General features: G+C 51.9%; 1 protein-coding gene across 1 annotated transcript in view; it reads right to left on the reverse strand.

The window, feature by feature from the left end:
• The window catches only part of LOC147659533 (solute carrier family 23 member 3-like), a 260,327-nt gene that overhangs the window by 10,403 nt on the left and 226,426 nt on the right, over positions 1-23,498 (reverse strand). Inside the window, exon 11 of the mRNA XM_086951665.1 lies at positions 15,767-15,862. Coding sequence (XP_086807791.1) covers positions 15,767-15,862 — 96 coding nt within the window. The remainder of the gene's footprint in view (positions 1-15,766; positions 15,863-23,498) is intronic.

Raw genomic sequence — 23,498 nt, forward strand, 5'->3', positions numbered from 1 at the left:
CAATAGACTCAAACCCCACTTTGTGCGCTCGGAGCTCAGTCTCCTGATGGCTACAGACAGCGGAGCGGAAGAAGACTCCGAGCCTCTCCCTGATCTCCTAAGGACCGGGGAAAAAGATGGTTCCGTGGACGGGGTCCGACTCTCAGATGCCCTTACCCCGGAACAGCGCCAAGGCTGCCGGGACCTCCTGCTGCAATTCGCGACCCTGTTTTCCCTCACCCCAGGGGTCACCCCCTGGTGCTTGCATGATGTGGACACTGGGGACAGTCCCCCTATCAGACATCGGGCGTACCGCGTACCAGATCGGGTACGGGCCTGCATCCAAGAGGAGGTGTCAAAGATGCTCACGATCGGGGTCATCGAGCCTTCGGACAGCCCCTGGGCCAGCCCGGTCGTGCTGGTCCCCAAAGCTGCTGCCCCCGGCACCACCCTGAGCTCCGATTCTGCGTCGACTACCGGGGCTTGAACGCTGTCACCAGAACCGACGCTCATCCCATCCCCCGAGCAGATGAACTGATCGACCGCATGGGGGCTGCCCGCTACCTCAGCATCTTCGACCTGACGGCGGGCTACTGGCAAATCGGTCTCAAGAACGATCCGCCTTTTCCACTCCCGATGGCCACTACCACTTCAAGGTCATGCCGTTCGGCATGAAGAATGCTCCAGCTACTTTTCAGCGACTGGTGAACCAGGTCTTGGCGGGGCTCGAGGAGTTCAGCGCCGCCTACCTGGACGATATCGCTGTGTACAGCCGCCACTGGTCCGACCACCTCCACCACCTCCGAGAGGTCCTGCAGGCCCTCCAACGGGCCGGCCTTACAATCAAGGCCAGCAAGTGCCAAATTGGTCAGGGGTCCGTAACCTATCTCGGACACCAGGTGGGAAGCGGTCTGGTGGCCCCTCTTCAACTCAAGATCGCCGCCATCCAGTCCTGGCTGCCTCCCGTCACACAGACCGAGGTCCGAGCCTTCTTGGGGCTCACCGGCTACTACCGGCGGTTCGTGAAGGATTATGGCAGCATTGTGGGGCCCCTCCCGGAACTCACATCCAAGAACCACCCGAAGGAGGTCAACTGGACCCCAGACTGTCAAGCGGCCTTCGAGAAGCTGAAGGCCGCCATGTGCACTGCCCCTGTGCTCCAGGCCCCCGACTACAGTCGGGAATTCATTGTACAAACGGATGCCTCCGACCATGGCATTGGGGCGGTCCTCTCCCAGTTGAACCCCGAAGGACTTGACCAACCAGTGGCCTTCATCAGCAGACGTCTCCGGGCCCGAGAACAGCGCTGGAGCACCATCGAGAGGGAGGCCTTCGCAGTGGTGTGGGCCCTCAAAAAGCTCCGGTCCTATCTCTTCGGTACCCACTGCCGGGTGCAGACAGATCATCGGCCCCTGCAGTGGCTAATGCAGATGCGGGGGGAAAACCCCAAACTATTGCGTTGGTCCATCTCCCTGCAGGGGATGGACTTCACTGTGGAACATCGACCTGGCCAAGACCACGCCAACGCAGATGGCCAGTCACGCTTTTTCCGCCTCGACGAGGAGAGTCCCCAAGAGGATGGGTGACTCTCCCCGCCTTCAGCTGGGGGGACGCATGTTGGACAGGCCACAGGAAGGGCTCGCTCCCTCCCAGCATGACAGGGCCCGAGCCCCGGCCCTCCAGGTGTTACCCACAGAAGTACCCCGCACCCCGTCTCATACGGGACTCCTGCCCCCGGACATCTCTGTATCATGGGGCCGAACCACTATCGGGCCTCACCCGGCCCGGGCGCCATCTTGGACACTGCACCACGAGGCCGCGTGGCCTCAGATCGACCCTAACCCTGGGCCTGGCCAGGCCCCGACATCCCGGCACCACCATCCACCCAGGAGGTGAACGGACCACTTGGCAGGTCAATGGGAGAAAGAAGTGTTGATGGCTCTCCCCCGCCAGGTGCCGATCGCACCCAGCTCCCCCGGGGCGCTGGCTCCACCCCCCTGCTGGGTGTCTGGACTCCCTCATCCCGGACCTCCCGACCTCCAAGTGCGAGGGTCCGGACATCAAAGGGCGCCAGACCTATAACTGGGGCAGCTCCAGAGCAGGAAGGCAGTTGTATCCTGGAGTCGAGAGACACCGTGAAGAACTCATCCTTGACGGACTACTGGTGCTGCCGTAGTCCTGCCTTGCGAACTATCGTCCTGCCTGCTGGCGCTGCCGCAACCCTCTGCATCCTTCATCTTCGTCGGGACCTGCTGGCACGGCCGTGGACCGTTGTAACTACCACCTTCATCGGGACCTGCTGGCGCCGCCGCGGACCGCCGCTACCTACGATCATCTCGGGACCTACCGGCGCTGCCGCGGCCCGTCCATCTAGAACGCCGAGCTCGAGGATTGTGAGCTATTCATCATATCATCGCATCTACCAGATTGGTAATAAGACTGTCCCGCTACCCCCTTCCCATCCAAGAGACTAGAATCGAGGGGACCCCTGAGTCCAGACCTCCTTGTACCATTCTACCGTACTTAAAGATCACTTATAAAGAACGTTAAACCTTATCTCTGTGTGGTGTACGTCTGTGGGGGGGAAGTTACTTGTCTGTACGATCGCTGGAGGGGTTCTCCCTGGAGACCTCTCCCATTGTCCTCGGCGGACCCTCCCGGTCCGTCTAACATTGGTGGCCAGCGGCGCGATCCGAATCAATGCGTAATCGTACAGAGAGTAGCTCACCCCACGACGAAAACACAATGACAACCAAAGAGAGCGGATCCACCGAGAAATTCCAGATGGAGAAATTGGAAGAATACAGCCATCGTGAATTGAAACAATTCTGCATGGAACTAGGCATTGCTACCACCGGTCTGAGTACTAAAGACGATTTCAAGCACGCCATTGAGTCATGGGCAGAAACCGGGGCCGTCAGACCCCCGGACCAAAACGTTGCAGCATCAGAGAGGAACACCACGGCTCCCGAGGAGCGAAGAACGGGTCTCTCGCAGGAAGAGATCCAAGAGAGAGAAAAAAGCAGACTGCATGAGTTAGAAATGGCCCGAATCAAAATGGACAGTGAGCTCAAATTAGCCGAACAGAAACTGAACCTAGAACATTTGCGGCTCCGAGAAGAACGGGAAGAAAAACAGAGGCAGAGAGAGCTTGAAGAAAAAAAATTAGCGTACGAACACGAGCGCAATCTAGCAGAAATAAACCTACGGAAACAGAACAAAGAACTGGGGTGCCCGAGCAACCGCGCACCCCAGGAACGACAGAAAAGAAAGTACACATCCCCAAGGATGTCGTTCGAGAATATTTCCGAGATGACGACATACAACAGTGGTTCAAGGCCTACGAGATCGCCATGACCTCCCACCGGATTGATCGAAGTGACTGGGGAGCCGGTCTATGGGGGAGGTTCGTCAATGAAGGCCGCAATGCCCTGTTACAGCTCCCAGACCATCTGATGACCTCCTATGACCACATGAAGGCGGCCCTCCTCACCCGATATGGGCTCACACCCGAAATGTACCGCCAGAGGTTCTGAGACTGCACCCGGATCCCAGGTACAACTTGGGTGGAATATGTAAACTATTTCAGCCGAGCCTTCGAGGGTTGGATCAAGGGAAGCCATGTAACAACCTACGAGCAACTTTTTAATCTCATGGTGTGGGAGCACCTCTCTAACAACTGCTTCGTCGAGCTCAGGCAGCACCTCCTCGACAGTAAATTGACTGACCCACGGCGGCTCGCCGCCGAGGCTGACCGGTGGGAGAGCACTCGAGTAGGCCGGAGTGGGCCACACGAACAGAACCGGAACAACCAAGGTCAGCACCGTCCCCGAGGAGGAGGAGGAGGCCAGGGACGAGGAAGAGACACCGTCCCGGCCGCTCCCGCTGCAAGCACCCCGCCCCCGGCCAACCGGGGCAACCCCCCGGTGCGCCCGGGGTTCCGAGCCAATGTCACATGTCACCGATGCCAGCGAGTCGGCCACTACGCCAATGACCCGAACTGTCCCCAGAACCAGACTCCGAGACCCCGCCAGGTAGCTGCCGCCGCCCTGGGGGGAGAACAAATCTCCGAAGAACAGGAGGAGTGCGAACAAGAACAACAAGAGTGGGTACCGGCCGCCATGGTTCTAGCGTGCCTAGGGGGAAGAGACATGGTCCCGCGGGCTCCCCTACCCGCCAACACCAGAAAATATGGTCAGTGGGTGAACATTAATGGGCGCAGGGCCGAAGCCCTACGTGACACAGGGGCCAGTGTGACGGCCGTCCGCTGTCACCTGGTGACCCCAGAGCAGATCCTGCCGAACATTCTCTGCCCCGTCCGTTCAGCCGACAATTCGGAGAGTCTATGTCGGATGGCCTGCGTCCCCTTCGAATGGGGAGGAGTATCCGGCATGTTGAAGGTGACGGTCCGAGATGACGCCCCCGTGGACTGTCTCCTGGGAAATGATCTTGAGAGTTCCCCGTGGGCCGCCGTAGAAAGAAGAGAACACCTGGGGATGTTGGGCCTCCCGGACTGGGCGTGTGTAACCACCCGGTCCATGGCCGCCCGTACCATCCCCCGACCAGAAGAACCCGAATGGCCAGCACCCCCTCCCCCGATCGCTCCAGTAGAAGACACCGACCCCCCCGGAACAAACTCCCGAAGGTCTCGCTCAACCCCAGGACCTTCCCAGCCTGGCTCAGTGGTGTCAAGAGGGGGGGCCCACCCAAGAACAGTTCCGTCAAGAACAGAAGGCCTGTCCCTCCCTAGAGGGACTCCGCCAGCAAGCCATCGCCCAGAGCGCAAGGGACACCACCGGAGCCCATTGGATCTATTGGGAGAACGACTTGTTGTACAGTGAACAGAGAATCGCGGAGTTAGGGGCCAGTCGAGTGCTGGTGGTGCCCCTCCGTTTTAGAGACTTCTTGTTAAATCTGGCCCACGATGTCCCCCTGGCTGGACACCTGGGTCAAGACAAAACCTACAGTCGCCTGGTGACCCACTTTTTCTGGCCCAAGATGAGAAACGACGTCCTCAACCACTGCCGGTCCTGCCCCACGTGCCAGGCCAGCGGGAAAAGCGGCCGCAAACTTAAAGCACCTCTGCAGCCCTTCCCGGTTGTCACCACCCCGTTCGAGAGGGTGGGCATAGACATTGTGGGGCCCCTGGACCACCGTACAGCACAAGGACATCGGTTCATCCTGGTACGGGTGGACCACGCCACCCGCTACCCCGAGGCTGTTCCCCTGCGAACTGTAACAGCCCCGGTGGTCGGCCGGGCCTTAATGGGGATCTTCTCCCGGGTGGGCTTTCCCCGAGAAGTTGTCAGCGACAGAGGCACAAACTTTATTTCAAAATATATGAAGTCCCTCTGGCAACAGTGCGGGGTCACCTACCGATTCACGACCCCCTATCACCCTCAAGGAAACGGACTCGTCGAGCGGTTCAACCGCACCCTCAAAGGAATGATTGGGGGGTTGGAAGAGCCCCTCCGTCGCCAGTGGGATGTGCTACTGCCGTGCCTCCTCTTCGCATATCGAGAAGTCCCCCAGAAGTCCCTCGGCTTCAGCCCGTTCGAACTCTTGTATGGACACCCGGTGCGAGGGCCCCTCAGCCTAGTCAAAGAAGGTTGGGAGATGGCCCCCCTAAAGACCCCCCCAGATGTCTTCAAGTACCTCCTGACCCTACGCAATCAAACCAGGCAATTCAGAGAAATGGCGAAAGCGAACCTGGAGGCCAGCCAGGAGGACATGAAAAAATGGTACGATCAAAATGCCTCCTCCATCGAATTCGAACCTGGCCAACAAGTGTGGGTGATGTCCCCCACCGAACCCTGTGCCTTGCAGGACAAGTGGACGGGGCCCTTCAAAGTGGTCGAGCGCAAGAGCCCCGTCACCTATCTCATCGATATGGAATCTCCACGGAACACCCTCCGGGTCCTCCACGCCAATAGACTCAAACCCCACTTTGTGCGCTCGGAGCTCAGTCTCCTGATGGCTACAGACAGCGGAGCGGAAGAAGACTCCGAGCCTCTCCCTGATCTCCTAAGGACCGGGGAAAAAGATGGTTCCGTGGACGGGGTCCGACTCTCAGATGCCCTTACCCCGGAACAGCGCCAAGGCTGCCGGGACCTCCTGCTGCAATTCGCGACCCTGTTTTCCCTCACCCCAGGGGTCACCCCCTGGTGCTTGCATGATGTGGACACTGGGGACAGTCCCCCTATCAGACATCGGGCGTACCGCGTACCAGATCGGGTACGGGCCTGCATCCAAGAGGAGGTGTCAAAGATGCTCACGATCGGGGTCATCGAGCCTTCGGACAGCCCCTGGGCCAGCCCGGTCGTGCTGGTCCCCAAAGCTGCTGCCCCCGGCACCACCCTGAGCTCCGATTCTGCGTCGACTACCGGGGCTTGAACGCTGTCACCAGAACCGACGCTCATCCCATCCCCCGAGCAGATGAACTGATCGACCGCATGGGGGCTGCCCGCTACCTCAGCATCTTCGACCTGACGGCGGGCTACTGGCAAATCGGTCTCAAGAACGATCCGCCTTTTCCACTCCCGATGGCCACTACCACTTCAAGGTCATGCCGTTCGGCATGAAGAATGCTCCAGCTACTTTTCAGCGACTGGTGAACCAGGTCTTGGCGGGGCTCGAGGAGTTCAGCGCCGCCTACCTGGACGATATCGCTGTGTACAGCCGCCACTGGTCCGACCACCTCCACCACCTCCGAGAGGTCCTGCAGGCCCTCCAACGGGCCGGCCTTACAATCAAGGCCAGCAAGTGCCAAATTGGTCAGGGGTCCGTAACCTATCTCGGACACCAGGTGGGAAGCGGTCTGGTGGCCCCTCTTCAACTCAAGATCGCCGCCATCCAGTCCTGGCTGCCTCCCGTCACACAGACCGAGGTCCGAGCCTTCTTGGGGCTCACCGGCTACTACCGGCGGTTCGTGAAGGATTATGGCAGCATTGTGGGGCCCCTCCCGGAACTCACATCCAAGAACCACCCGAAGGAGGTCAACTGGACCCCAGACTGTCAAGCGGCCTTCGAGAAGCTGAAGGCCGCCATGTGCACTGCCCCTGTGCTCCAGGCCCCCGACTACAGTCGGGAATTCATTGTACAAACGGATGCCTCCGACCATGGCATTGGGGCGGTCCTCTCCCAGTTGAACCCCGAAGGACTTGACCAACCAGTGGCCTTCATCAGCAGACGTCTCCGGGCCCGAGAACAGCGCTGGAGCACCATCGAGAGGGAGGCCTTCGCAGTGGTGTGGGCCCTCAAAAAGCTCCGGTCCTATCTCTTCGGTACCCACTTCCGGGTGCAGACAGATCATCGGCCCCTGCAGTGGCTAATGCAGATGCGGGGGGAAAACCCCAAACTATTGCGTTGGTCCATCTCCCTGCAGGGGATGGACTTCACTGTGGAACATCGACCTGGCCAAGACCACGCCAACGCAGATGGCCAGTCACGCTTTTTCCGCCTCGACGAGGAGAGTCCCCAAGAGGATGGGTGACTCTCCCCGCCTTCAGCTGGGGGGACGCATGTTGGACAGGCCACAGGAAGGGCTCGCTCCCTCCCAGCATGACAGGGCCCGAGCCCCGGCCCTCCAGGTGTTACCCACAGAAGTACCCCGCACCCCGTCTCATACGGGACTCCTGCCCCCGGACATCTCTGTATCATGGGGCCGAACCACTACCGGGCCTCACCCGGCCCGGGCGCCATCTTGGACACTGCACCACGAGGCCGCGTGGCCTCAGATCGACCCTAACCCTGGGCCTGGCCAGGCCCCGACATCCCGGCACCACCATCCACCCAGGAGGTGAACGGACCACTTGGCAGGTCAATGGGAGAAAGAAGTGTTGATGGCTCTCCCCCGCCAGGTGCCGATCGCACCCAGCTCCCCCGGGGCGCTGGCTCCACCCCCCTGCTGGGTGTCTGGACTCCCTCATCCCGGACCTCCCGACCTCCAAGTGCGAGGGTCCGGACATCAAAGGGCGCCAGACCTATAACTGGGGCAGCTCCAGAGCAGGAAGGCAGTTGTATCCTGGAGTCGAGAGACACCGTGAAGAACTCATCCTTGACGGACTACTGGTGCTGCCGTAGTCCTGCCTTGCGAACTATCGTCCTGCCTGCTGGCGCTGCCGCAACCCTCTGCATCCTTCATCTTCGTCGGGACCTGCTGGCACGGCCGTGGACCGTTGTAACTACCACCTTCATCGGGACCTGCTGGCGCCGCCGCGGACCGCCGCTACCTACGATCATCTCGGGACCTACCGGCGCTGCCGCGGCCCGTCCATCTAGAACGCCGAGCTCGAGGATTGTGAGCTATTCATCATATCATCGCATCTACCAGATTGGTAATAAGACTGTCCCGCTACCCCCTTCCCATCCAAGAGACTAGAATCGAGGGGACCCCTGAGTCCAGACCTCCTTGTACCATTCTACCGTACTTAAAGATCACTTATAAAGAACGTTAAACCTTATCTCTGTGTGGTGTACGTCTGTGGGGGGGAAGTTACTTGTCTGTACGATCGCTGGAGGGGTTCTCCCTGGAGACCTCTCCCATTGTCCTCGGCCGACCCTCCCGGTCCGTCTAACAGACTCCATATTAGTGTAAGAGGCCAGTGATAAGATATTAGTAAGACACATTCAACGAGTAAGAGGCCAGTGATGAGGGATGAGTGAGACTCCTTCAAAGTGTAAGAGGCCAGTGATACAGAGATGAGTGAGACTCCATCAAAGTGTAAGAGGCCAGTGATACAGAGATGAGGGATGAGTGAGACTCCGTCAAAGTGTAAGAGGTCAGTGATAAGAGTTTAGTGAGACTCTGTCAAAGTGTATGAGGCCAGTGATGAGGGATAAGTGAGACTCCATCAAAGTGTAAGAGGCCAGTGATGAGGTTAAGTGAGACTCCATCAAAGTGTAAGAGGTCAGTGGTAAGATATTAGTGAGACTCCATCAAAGTGTAAGAGGCCAGTGATTAGATATTAGTAAGACACATTCAACGTGTAAGAGGCCAGTGATGAGGGATGAGTGAGACTCCATCAAAGTGTAAGAGGCCAGTGATAAGATATTAGTGAGACTCCATACTAGTGTAAGAGGCCAGTGATAAGAGATGAGTGAGACTCCATATTAGTGTAAGAGGCCAGTGATAAGATGTAAGTGAGACTCCATACAAGTGTAAGAGGCCAGTGTTAAGAGTTTAGTGAGACTCTGTCAAAGTGTAAGAGGCCAGTGATAAGGGATGAGTGAGACTCCGTCAAAGTGTAAGAGGCCAGTGATAAAGGTTTAGTGAGATTCTGTCAAAGTGTGAGAGGCCAGTGATGAGGGATAAGTGAGACTCCATCAAAGTGTAAGAGGCCAGTGATGAGGGTTAAGTGAGACTCCATCAAAGTGCAAGAGGCCAGTGATAAGGGATGAGTGAGACTCCGTCAAAGTATAAGAGGCCAGTGATAAGATATTAGTGAGACTCCATACTAGTGTAAGAGGCCAGTGATAAGAGATGAGTGAGACTCCATACTAGTGTAAGAGGCCAGTGATAAGAGTTTAGTGAGACTCCATACAAGTGTAAGAGGCCAATGGTAAGAGTTTAGTGAGACTTCGTCAAAGTGTAAGAGGCCAGTGATAAGATTAGTGAGACTCCATACTAGTGTAAGAGGCCAGTGATAAGATGTAAGTGAGACTACATAAAAGAGTAAGAGGCTAGTGATAAGAGATGAGTGAGACTCCATACAAGTGTCAGAGGCCAGTGTTAAGAGTTTAGTGAGACTTTGTCAAAGTGTAAGAGGCCAGTGATAAGATTAGTGAGACTCCATACTAGTGTAAGAGGCCAGTGATGAAGGTTAAGTGAGACTCCGTCAAAGTGTAAGAGGCCAGTGATAAGATTAGTGAGACTCCATACTAGTGTAAGAGGCCAGTGATAAGATGTAAGTGAGACTACATAAAAGAGTAAGAGGCCAGTGATAAGAGATGAGTGAGACTCCATACAAGTGTAAGAGGCCAGTGTTAAGAGTTTAGTGAGACTCCGTCAAAGTGTAAATGGCCAGTGATAAGACATGCGTGAGACTCCATCAGTGTAGGAGGCCAGTGATAAGATATTAGAGAGACTCCATACTAGTGTAAGAGGCCAGTGATAAGATATAAGTGAGATTAGTGATAATAAATTAGTGAGACTCCATCAAAGTGTAAGAGGTCACTGATAAGGGATGAGTGAGACTCCATAAAAGTGTAAGAGGCCAGTAATAAGAAATTAGTGAGATACAGTCAAAGTGTAAGAGGCCAGTGATACGAAATTAGTGAGACTCCATCAGTGTAGGAGGCCAATGATAAGATATTAGAGAGACTCCATACTAGTGTAAGAGGCCAGTGATAAGGGATGAGTGAGACTCCATCAAAGTGTAAGAGGCCAGTGATAAGGGATGAGTGAGACTCAATAAAAGTGTAAGAGGCCAGTGATAAGGGAAGAGTGAGACTCCATACTAGTGTAAGAGGCCAGTGATAAGAAATTAGTGAGACACAGTCAAAGTGTAAGAGGCTAATGATAAGATATTGGTGAGACTGCATAAAAGTGTAAGAGGCCAGTGATAAGAGATACGTGAGACTCTATCAAAGTTTAAAATGCCAGTGATAAAAGATGAGTGAGACTTAATAAATGTGCAAGAGGCCGTTAATAAGAGATGAGTAAGACTCCGTCAAAGTGTAAGAGGCCAGTGATGAGGGATGAGTGAGACTCCATACTAGTGTAAGAGGCCAGTGATAAGATATTAGTGAGACACATTCAAAGAGTAAGAGGCCAGTGATAAGGGATGAGTGAGACTCCATCAATGTGTAACTCCATACAAGTGTAAGAGGCCAGTGATAAGAGGTGAGTGAGACTCCATCAAAGTGTAAGAGGCCAGTAATAAGGGATGAGTGAGACTCCATCAACGTGTAAGAGGCCAGTGATAAGATATTAGTGAGACTCCATACTAGTGTAAGAGGCCAGTGATAAGATGTAAGTGAGACTACATAAAAGAGTAAGAGGCCAGTGATAAGAGATGAGTGAGACTCCATACAAGTGTAAGAGGCCAGTGTTAAGAGTTTAGTGAGACTCCGTCAAAGTGTAAATGGCCAGTGATAAGACATGCGTGAGACTCCATCAGTGTAGGAGGCCAGTGATAAGATATTAGAGAGACTCCATACTAGTGTAAGAGGCCAGTGATAAGATATAAGTGAGATTAGTGATAATAAATTAGTGAGACTCCATCAAAGTGTAAGAGGTCACTGATAAGGGATGAGTGAGACTCCATAAAAGTGTAAGAGGCCAGTAATAAGAAATTAGTGAGATACAGTCAAAGTGTAAGAGGCCAGTGATACGAAATTAGTGAGACTCCATCAGTGTAGGAGGCCAATGATAAGATATTAGAGAGACTCCATACTAGTGTAAGAGGCCAGTGATAAGGGATGAGTGAGACTCCATCAAAGTGTAAGAGGCCAGTGATAAGGGATGAGTGAGACTCAATAAAAGTGTAAGAGGCCAGTGATGAGAGATGAGTGAGACTCCATCAAAGTGTAAGAGGCCAGTGATAAGGGATGAGTGAGACTCAATAAAAGTGTAAGAGGCCAGTGATAAGGGATGAGTGAGACTCAATAAAAGTGTAAGAGGCCAGTGATAAGGGAAGAGTGAGACTCCATACTAGTGTAAGAGGCCAGTGATAAGAAATTAGTGAGACACAGTCAAAGTGTAAGAGGCTAATGATAAGATATTGGTGAGACTGCATAAAAGTGTAAGAGGCCAGTGATAAGAGATACGTGAGACTCTATCAAAGTTTAAAATGCCAGTGATAAAAGATGAGTGAGACTTAATAAATGTGCAAGAGGCCGTTAATAAGAGATGAGTAAGACTCCGTCAAAGTGTAAGAGGCCAGTGATGAGGGATGAGTGAGACTCCATACTAGTGTTAGAGGCCAGTGATAAGATATTAGTGAGACACATTCAAAGAGTAAGAGGCCAGTGATAAGGGATGAGTGAGACTCCATCAATGTGTAACTCCATACAAGTGTAAGAGGCCAGTGATAAGAGGTGAGTGAGACTCCATCAAAGTGTAAGAGGCCAGTAATAAGGGATGAGTGAGACTCCATCAACGTGTAAGAGGCCAGTGATAAGATATTAGTGAGACTCCATACTAGTGTAAGAGGCCAGTGATAAGATGTAAGTGAGACTACATAAAAGAGTAAGAGGCCAGTGATAAGAGATGAGTGAGACTCCATACAAGTGTAAGAGGCCAGTGTTAAGAGTTTAGTGAGACTCCGTCAAAGTGTAAATGGCCAGTGATAAGACATGCGTGAGAGTCCATCAGTGTAGGAGGCCAGTGATAAGATATTAGAGAGACTCCATACTAGTGTAAGAGGCCAGTGATAAGATATAAGTGAGATTAGTGATAATAAATTAGTGAGACTCCATCAAAGTGTAAGAGGTCACTGATAAGGGATGAGTGAGACTCCATAAAAGTGTAAGAGGCCAGTAATAAGAAATTACTGAGATACAGTCAAAGTGTAAGAGGCCAGTGATACGAAATTAGTGAGACTCCATCAGTGTAGGAGGCCAATGATAAGATATTAGAGAGACTCCATACTAGTGTAAGAGGCCAGTGATAAGGGATGAGTGAGACTCCATCAAAGTGTAAGAGGCCAGTGATAAGGGATGAGTGAGACTCAATAAAAGTGTAAGAGGCCAGTGATAAGGGAAGAGTGAGACTCCATACTAGTGTAAGAGGCCAGTGATAAGAAATTAGTGAGACACAGTCAAAGTGTAAGAGGCTAATGATAAGATATTGGTGAGACTGCATAAAAGTGTAAGAGGCCAGTGATAAGAGATACGTGAGACTCTATCAAAGTTTAAAATGCCAGTGATAAAAGATGAGTGAGACTTAATAAATGTGCAAGAGGCCGTTAATAAGAGATGAGTAAGACTCCGTCAAAGTGTAAGAGGCCAGTGATGAGGGATGAGTGAGACTCCATACTAGTGTAAGAGGCCAGTGATAAGATATTAGTGAGACTCCATACTAGTGTAAGAGGCCAGTGATAAGGGATGAGTGAGACACATTCAAAGAGTAAGAGGCCAGTGATAAGGGATGAGTGAGACTCCATCAATGTGTAACTCCATACAAGTGTAAGAGGCCAGTGATAAGAGGTGAGTGAGACTCCATCAAAGTGTAAGAGGCCAGTAATAAGGGATGAGTGAGACTCCATCAACGTGTAAGAGGCCAGTGATAAGATATTAGTGAGACTCCATACTAGTGTAAGAGGCCAGTGATAAGATATTAGTGAGACTCCATATTAGTGTAAGAGGCCAGTGATAAGAGTTGAGTGAGACTCCATCAAAGTGTAAGAGGCCAGTGATAAGATATTAGAGAGACTCCATACTAGTGTAAGAGGCCAGTGATAAGAGTTGAGTGAGACTCCATCAGTGTAGGAGGCCAGTGATAAGATATTAGTAAGACACATTCAACGTGTAAGAAACCAGTGAGGAGGGATGAGTGAGACGCCTTTAAAGTGTAAGAGGCCAGTGATACAGAGATGAGTGAGACTCCGTCAACGTGTAAGAGGCCAGTGATAAGAGGTGAGTGAGACTCCATAAAAGTGTAAGAGGCCAGTGATAAGAAATTAGTGAGAGTCCATGTTTGTTTGTTAGTTTATTTATATAGCACGGCTTATCAGCAATGAGGGTTTCCAGGCGTTGTCCATGGCCACTGGAAACGTAGGTGAAATGCCTAAATCACCGAGACTAGTAACACAGATCCCCAGCCCCGAGTCGGCAGCTCTGACCACTGCACCACATCCTCTCCCTCTCTCCGCTCCATAAAAGTGTAAGAGACCAGGAATGATATTCCATAGTAGTGCATAAAGTAAGCAAGAAAGGGTTAAGCAAGACTTGACTGATGTTGTGTTTGTCATTATCACACAGAATGTTTGGGACTCAAGTGTGTAAGGTTAGTTTGAGGAAATGAGTGAGACAGCATTGCAGTATTATTATCCAGTATTGAGGAGAATGAGTAAGATGAGGACAATCATGAAAACAGAGACCACCATTATGGACGTCTGAATTTGCTACTTCTGGTGTATTTATCTATATCTAATACCCACACAACACATTGGCTGCACAAAGACTTCTTCTCCCCCTACACACATGCACACACACTCACCCACATATAAACACATTGGATGCACCTAGCCTGCTTCTTCCCCTACACACACACACACGCACAGACACTCTCACACACAACACATTGGATGCACCAAGCCTGCTTCTCCCCCTACACACACACACACAACACACTCATACACACAACACATTGGCAGCACAAAGCTTGCTTCTCCCCCTACACACACACACACACACACAACACACTCACACACACAACACATTGGCAGCACAAAGCTTGCTTCTCCCCCTACACACACACAACACACTCACACACACAACACATTGGATGCACCAAGCCTGCTTCTCCCTCTACACACACACACACACACACAAACACACTCACACACAAACAACACATTGGCAGCATAAAGCTTGCTTCTCCCCTACACACACACATACAACACACTCACACACACAACTAGCGCCAAGAAACCGCTGGTAGCGCCAAGAAACCGCTGGTATACGTGCGCTTTAGAAATAATTTAAAATCAAAATCAAATCAACAACACATTGGATGCACCAAGCCGGCTTCTCCCCTACACACACACACACACAACACACTCACACACACAGCACATTGGATGCACCAAGCCTGCGTCTCCCCCTACACACACACACACACAACACATTGGCAGCACAACACTTGCTTCTCCCCCTACACACACACACACACAACACACTCACACACACAATACATTGGCAGCACAAAGCTTGCATCTCCCCCTACACCCACACAACACATTGGCTGCACAAAGCTTGCTTCTCCCCCAACACACACACACACAACACACCCACACACAAACAACACATTGGCAGCATAAAGCTTGCTTCTCCCCTACACACACGCATACAACACACTCACACACACAACACATTGGATGCACCAAGCCGGCTTCTCCCCTACACACACACACACACACACAACACACTCACACACACAACACATTGGATGCACCAAGCCTGCGTCTCCCCCTACACACACACACACACAACACATTGGCAGCACAACACTTGCTTCTCCCCCTACACACACACACACAACACACTCACACACACAATACATTGGCAGCACAAAGCTTGCATCTCCCCCTACACCCACACAGCACATTGGCTGCACCGACCCTGCTTCTCCCCCTAGTCCCACCCCTTCTTATATAATTTCAGGGTGATCACTCCTCAAAGCCCTGTGTCTCACCAATCTCACCAACATATTCTGGCATGCTCAATGCTATCCAAACCACTGCCTACAAATAGGATGTATTGCCAATGACCATCATGAAATCTCTCCCTGCGGAAGTTCCCTTACATCTACTCGACATCTTGAACACCTCTAGAAGCTCTGAAGCCAGGACAGGTTCTCCCACTCCTGAAGAACCCTACTCTAGACTCTGAGGACCTCTCCAACTCCTGGCTCAGCACTCATCCAGCCTTCAATGGCAGATCATTCAAACAAAAGTCCATGTTCAACTCAAGGATCACAAGCTGGCCATCCCTGCTTGACCATCAGTCTGGATTCAGATCACACTGCAGCATGGAGGCGGCTCAAAGACCAGCTCCTGGGTGGATCCCATGGAATGGCCTGTTGGAGCTCCAAGGGGCCTAATGCATGCCGGCTTCTTCTCACCTGAGACAGTGTTGTCGAGGAAGAAAGAGAACACAGCGCCCAGGAGTACAGGAGACATCAGCAGCGACAGAAGGAGAAGATCCAGAGAGCCGGAGCCTAGAGGAGAGAACATTGGATGAGCAATGGATGTCGTTGCAGGAGTACAAGTATCTAAGGCACAGCAACATAACCAAGGTGATGGGTGACAACAGTACAAGTAAAGTCCTACAGCCCCAGCACAGCACCATCGCAGCACCACTGCAGCCCCAGCACACGCCTCGTAGGCGTGGTGGTAGCTCTTTTATTTCTCATCACCTGACTCACACACTTCATTGCATCTCACTCCGCCCCTTCACTGATCACATACACTTCATGGCATCTCACTCCGCCCCTTCACTGATCACATACACTTCATGGCATCTCACTCCACCCCTCCACTGATCACATACACTTCATGGCATCTCACTCCACCCCATCACTGTTCACATACACTTCATGGCATCTCACTTCATCCCTCCACTGATCACATACACTTCATAGCATCTCACTCCACCCCATCACTGATCACATACACTTCATGGCATCTCACTCCACCCCTCCACTGATCACATACACTTCATGGCATCTCACTCCACCCCATCACTGTTCACATACACTTCATGGCATCTCACTCCATCCCTCCACTGATCACATACACTTCATAGCATCTCACTCCACCCCATCACTGATCACATACACTTCATGGCACCTCACTCCACCCCTTCACTGATCACATACACTTCATGGCATCTCACTCCACCCCATCACTGATCACATACACTTCATGGCATCTCACTCCGCCCCTTCACTGATCACATACACTTCATGGCATCTCACTCCACCCCATCACTGATCACATACACTTCATGGCATCTCACTCCGCCCCTTCACTGATCACATACACTTCATGGCATCTCACTCCACCCCTTCACTGATCACATACACTTCATGGCATCTCACTCCACCCCTTCACTGATCACATACACTTCATGGCATCTCACTCCACCCCATCACTGATCACATACACTCCATGGCATCTCACTCCGCCCCATCACTGATCACATACACTTCATGGCATCTCACTCCGCCCCATCACTGATTACATACACTTCATGGCATCTCACTCCGCCCCATCACTGATCACATACACTTCATGGCATCTCACTCCGCCCCATCACTGATCACATACACTTCATGGCATCTCACTCCGCCCCATCACTGATCACATACACTTCATGGCATCTCACTCCGCCCCATCACTGATCACATACACTTCATGGCATCTCACTCCGCCCCATCACTGATCACATACACTTCATGGCATCTCACTCCGCCCCATCACTGATCAAATACACGTCATAGCATCTCACTCCACCCCTCCACTGATCACATACACTTCATGGTATCTCACTCCGCCCCATCACTGATCACATACACTTCATGGCATCTCACTCCGCCCCATCACTGATCACATACACTTCATGGCATCTCACTCCGCCCCTCCACTGATCACATACACTTCATGGCATCTCACTCCGCCCCATCACTGATCACATACACTTCATAGCATCTCACTCCACCCCATCACTGATCACATACACTTCATGGCATCTCACTCCGCCCCATCACTGATCACATACACTTCATGGCATCTCACTCCGTCCCTTCACTGTTCACATACACTTCATGGCATCTCACTCCGTCCCTTCACTGTTCACATACACTTCATGGCATCTCACTCCACCCCTTCACTGATCACATACACTTCATGGCATCTCACTCCGCCCCATCACTGATCACATACACTTCATGGCATCTCACTCCACCCCTTCACTGATCACATACACTTCATGGCATCTCACTCCGCCCCTTCACTGATCCCATACACTTCATGGCATCTCACTCCGCCCCATCACTGATCACATACACTTCATGGCATCTCACTCTGCCCTTCCACTGATCACATCCACTTCATGGCATCTCACTCCGCCCCTCCACTGATCACATACACTTCATGGCATCTCACTCCCCCCTTCACTGATCCCATACACTTCATGGCATCTCGCTCCGCCCCTTCACTGATCACATCCACTTCATGGCATCTCACTCCGCCCCTTCACTGATCACATACACTTCATGGCATCTCACTCCGCCCCTCCACTGATCACATACACTTCATGGCATCTCACTCCGCCCCTTCACTGATCACATACACTTCATAGCATCTCACTCCGCCCCTTCACTGATCACATACACTTCATGGCATCTCACTCCGCCCCACCACTGATCACATACACTTCATGGCATCTCATTCCGCCCCTTCACTGTTCACATACACTTCATGGCATCTCACTCCATGTAAATGTAAATGTATTTGAGCTTATATAGCGCACAGCTACCCACAAAGGGTTTCCCGGCGCTTGCTTAGGGAACCCGTCCTGGTATTCCCCTGTGAGATAACCCCGGCAGGGTATCCACAAGGTGAAAGCCAGGCATCCCGCCGCGAGGGGCCGTTGTGGAGATTAAGCAAGCTATTGCCCAGAGTCACAGAGTGTGAACCCGTGAGTCGAGAAGGCACCGGAGCGAGAATTATCGAGTCCGTGGAATTTTTGAGCCCAAGACCCGCCGAGGCGGGGAATTGAACCCTGGTCCAGGGCCGTTCTCAGCTTCCGGGTCTGCCGCCTCTAACCCCTGAGCCACACTTCTCCATCCCTCCACTGATCACATACATTTCATGGCATCTCACTCCACCCCATCACTGATCACATACACTTCATGGCACCTCACTCCACCCCTTCACTGATCACATACACTTCATGGCATCTCACTCCACCCCTTCAATGATCACATACACTTCATGGCATCTCACTCCACCCCTTCAATGATCACATACACTTCATGGCATCTCACTCCGCCCCATCATTGATCACATACACTTCATGGCATCTCACTCCGCCCCATCACTGATCACATACACTTCATGGCATCTCACTCCGCCCCATCACTGATCACATACACTTCATGGTATCTCACTCCGCCCCATCACTGATCAAATACACTTCATAGCATCTCACTCCACCCCTCCACTGATCACATACACTTCATGGCATCTCACTCCGCCCCATCACTGATCACATACACTTCATGGCATCTCCCTCCGCCCCATCACTGATCACATACACTTCATGGCATCTCACTCCGCCCCTCCACTGATCACATACACTTCATGGCATCTCACTCCGCCCCATCACTGATCACATACACTTCATAGCATCTCACTCCACCCCATCACTGATCACATACACTTCATGGCATCTCACTCCGCCCCATCACTGATCACATACACTTCATGGCATCTCACTCCGCCCCTCCACTGATCACATACACTTCATGGCATCTCACTCCGCCCCTCCACTGATCACATACACTTCATGGCATCTCACTCCGCCCCATCACTGATCACATACACTTCATGGCATCTCACTCCGCCCCTTCACTGTTCACATACACTTCATGGCATCTCACTCCGCCCCTCCACTGATCACATACACTTCATGGCATCTCACTCCGCCCCATCACTGATAGCATACACTTCATGGCATCTCACTCCGCCCCATTGCTGATCACATACACTTCATGGCATCTCACTCCGCCCATCACTGATCACATACACTTCATGGCATCTCACTCCGCCCCTTCACTGTTCACATACACTTCATGGCATCTCACTCCGTCCCATCACTGATCAAATACACTTCATAGCATCTCACTCCACCCCTTCACTGTTCACATACACTTCATGGCATCTCACTCACCCCTTCACTGATCAAATACACTTCATGGCATCTCACTCCGCCCCATCACTGATCACATACACTTCATAGCATCTCACTCCACCCCTTCACTGTTCACATACACTTCATGGCATCTCACTCACCCCTTCACTGATCAAATACACTTCATGGCATCTCACTCCGCCCCATCACTGATCACATCCACTTCATGGCATCTCACTCCACCCCTTCACTGATCACATACACTTCATAGCATCTCACTCCACCCCTCCACTGTTCACATACACCTCATGGCATCTCACTCCGCCCCATCACTGATCACATACACTTCATGGCATCTCACTCCGCCCCTTCACTGTTCATATACACTTCATGGCATCTCACTCCGCCCCTCCACTGATCACATACACTTCATGGCATCTCACTCCGCCCCATCACTGATCACATACACTTCATGGCATCTCACTCCGCCCCATCACTGATCACATACACTTCATGGCATCTCACTCCGCCCCATCACTGATCACATACACTTCATGGCATCTCACTCCGCCCCATCACTGATCACATACACTTCATGGCATCTCACTCCGCCCCTCCACTGATCACATACACTTCATTGCATCTCACTCCACCCCTTCACTGTTCACATACACTTCATGGCATCTCACTCCGCCCCTCCACTGATCACATACACTTCATGGCATCTCACTCCGCCCCATCACTGATCACATACACTTCATGGCATCTCACTCCACCCCTTCACTGATCACATACACTTCATGGCATCTCACTCCGCCCCTCCAATGATCACATACACTTCATAGCATCTCACTCCACCCCATCACTGATCACATACACTTCATGGCACCTCACTCCACCCCTTCACTGATCACATACACTTCATGGCATCTCACTCCACCCCATCACTGATCACATACACTTCATGGCATCTCACTCCGCCCCTTCACTGATCACATACACTTCATGGCATCTCACTCCACCCCATCACTGATCACATACACTTCATGGCATCTCACTCCGCCCCTTCACTGATCACATACACTTCATGGCATCTCACTCCACCCCTTCACTGATCACATACACTTCATGGCATCTCACTCCGCCCCTCCACTGATCACATACACTTCATTGCATCTCACTCCACCCCTTCACTGTTCACATACACTTCATGGCATCTCACTCCGCCCCTCCACTGATCACATACACTTCATGGCATCTCACTCCGCCCCATCACTGATCACATACACTTCATGGCATCTCACTCCACCCCTTCACTGATCACATACACTTCATGGCATCTCACTCCGCCCCTCCAATGATCACATACACTTCATGGCATCTCACTCCGCCCCTTCACTGATCACATACACTTCATGGCATCTCACTCCGCCCCATCACTGATCACATACACTTCATAGCATCTCACTCCGCCCCTTCACTGATCACATACACTTCATAGCATCTCACTCCGCCCCTTCACTGATCACATACACTTCATGGCATCTCACTCCGCCCCTTCACTGATCACATACACTTCATGGCATCTCACTCCACCCCATCACTGATCCCATACACTTTATGGCATCTCACTCCACCCCTTCAATGATCACATACACTTCATGGCATCTCACTCCACCCCTTCACTGATCACATACACCTTATGGCATCTCACTCCGCCCCTTCACTGATCACATACACTTCATGGCATCTCACTCCGCCCCTTCACTGATCACATACACTTCATGGCATCTCGCTCCACCCCTTCACCGATCACATACACTTCATGGAACCTCACTCCACCCCTTCACTGATCACATACACTTCATGGCATCTCACTCCACCCCTTCACTGATCACATACACTTCATAGCATCTCACTCCACCCCTTCACTGATCACATACACGTCATGGCATCTCACTCCACCCCTTCACTGATCACATACACTTCATGGCACCTCACTCCACCCCTTCACTGATCACATACACTTCATGGCATCTCACTCCACCCCTTCACTGATCACATATACTTCATAGCATCTCACTCCACCCCTTCACTGATCACATACACTTCATAGCATCTCACTCCACCCCTTCACTGATCACATACACGTCATGGCATCTCACTCCACCCCTTCACTAATCACATACACTTCATGGCACCTCACTCCACCCCTTCACTGATCACATACACTTCATGGCATCTCACTCCACCCCTTCACTGATCCCATACACTTCATGGCATCTCACTCCACCCCTCCACTGATCACATACACTTCATGGCATCTCACTCCACCCCTTCACTGATCACATACACTTCATTGCATCTCACTCCACCCCTTCACTGATCACATACACTTCATAGCATCTCACTCCACCCCTTCACTGATCACATACACGTCATGGCATCTCACTCCACCCCTTCACTGATCACATACACTTCATGGCACCTCACTCCACCCCTTCACTGATCACATACACTTCATGGCATCTCACTCCACCCCTCCACTGAGCACATACACTTCATGGCATCTCACTCCGCCCCTTCACCGATCACATCCACTTCATGGCATCTCACTCCGCCCCTCCACTGATCACATCCACTTCATGGCATCTCACTCCGCCCCTTCACTGATCACATACACTTCATGGCATCTCACTCCACCCCTTCACTGATCACCCTTCGCTGATCACATGCACTTCATGGCATCTCACTCCGCCCCTTCACTGATCACATACACTTCATTGCATCTCACTCCACCCCTTCACTGATCACATACATGTCATGGCATCTCACTCCACCCCTTCACTGATCACATACACTTCATGGCACCTCACTCCACCCCTTCACTGATCACATACACTTCATGGCATCTCACTCCACCCCTCCACTGATCACATACACTTCATGGCATCTCACTCCGCCCCTTCACCGATCACATCCACTTCATGGCATCTCACTCCGCCCCTCCACTGATCACATCCACTTCATGGCATCTCACTCCACCCCTTCACTGATCACATACACTTCATGGCATCTCGCTCCACCCCTTTACCGATCACATACACTTCATGGCATCTCACTCCACCCCTTCACTGATCACATACACTTCATGGCATCTCACTCCACCCCTTCACTGATCACATACACGTCATGGCATCTCACTCCACCCCTTCACTGATCACATACACTTCATGGCATCTCACTCCACCCCTTCACCGATTACATACACTTCTTGGCATCTCACTCCACCCATCCACTGATCACATACACTTCATGGCATCTCACTCGGCCCCTTCACTGATCAGGTACACTTCATGGCATCTCTCTCCGCCCCATCACGGATCACATACACTTCATGCATCTCCTTCCCCCCCTTCACTGATCACATACACTTCATGGCATCTCACTCCACCCCTTCACTGATCACATCCACTTCATGGCATCTCACTCCACCCCTTCACTGATCACATACACTTCATGGCATCTCACTCCACCCCTTCACTGATCACATCCACTTCATGGCATCTCACTCCACCCCTTCACTGATCACATACACTTCATGGCATCTCACTCCACCCCTTCACTGATCACATCCACTTCATGGCATCTCACTCCACCCCTTCACTGATCACATACACTTCATGGCATCTCACTCCACCCCTTCACTGATCACATCCACTTCATGGCATCTCACTCCACCCCTTCACTGATCACATACACTTCATGGCATCTCACTCCACCCCTTCACTGATCACATCCACTTCATGGCATCTCACTCCACCCCTTCACTGATCACATACACTTCATGGCATCTCACTCCACCCCTTCACTGATCACATACACTTCATGGCATCTCACTCCACCCCTTCACTGATCACATCCACTTAATGGCATCT

Source organism: Lissotriton vulgaris, unplaced genomic scaffold (genome assembly GCF_964263255.1).
Source record: "Lissotriton vulgaris unplaced genomic scaffold, aLisVul1.2 SCAFFOLD_830, whole genome shotgun sequence".
Taxonomy (NCBI): domain Eukaryota; kingdom Metazoa; phylum Chordata; class Amphibia; order Caudata; family Salamandridae; genus Lissotriton; species Lissotriton vulgaris.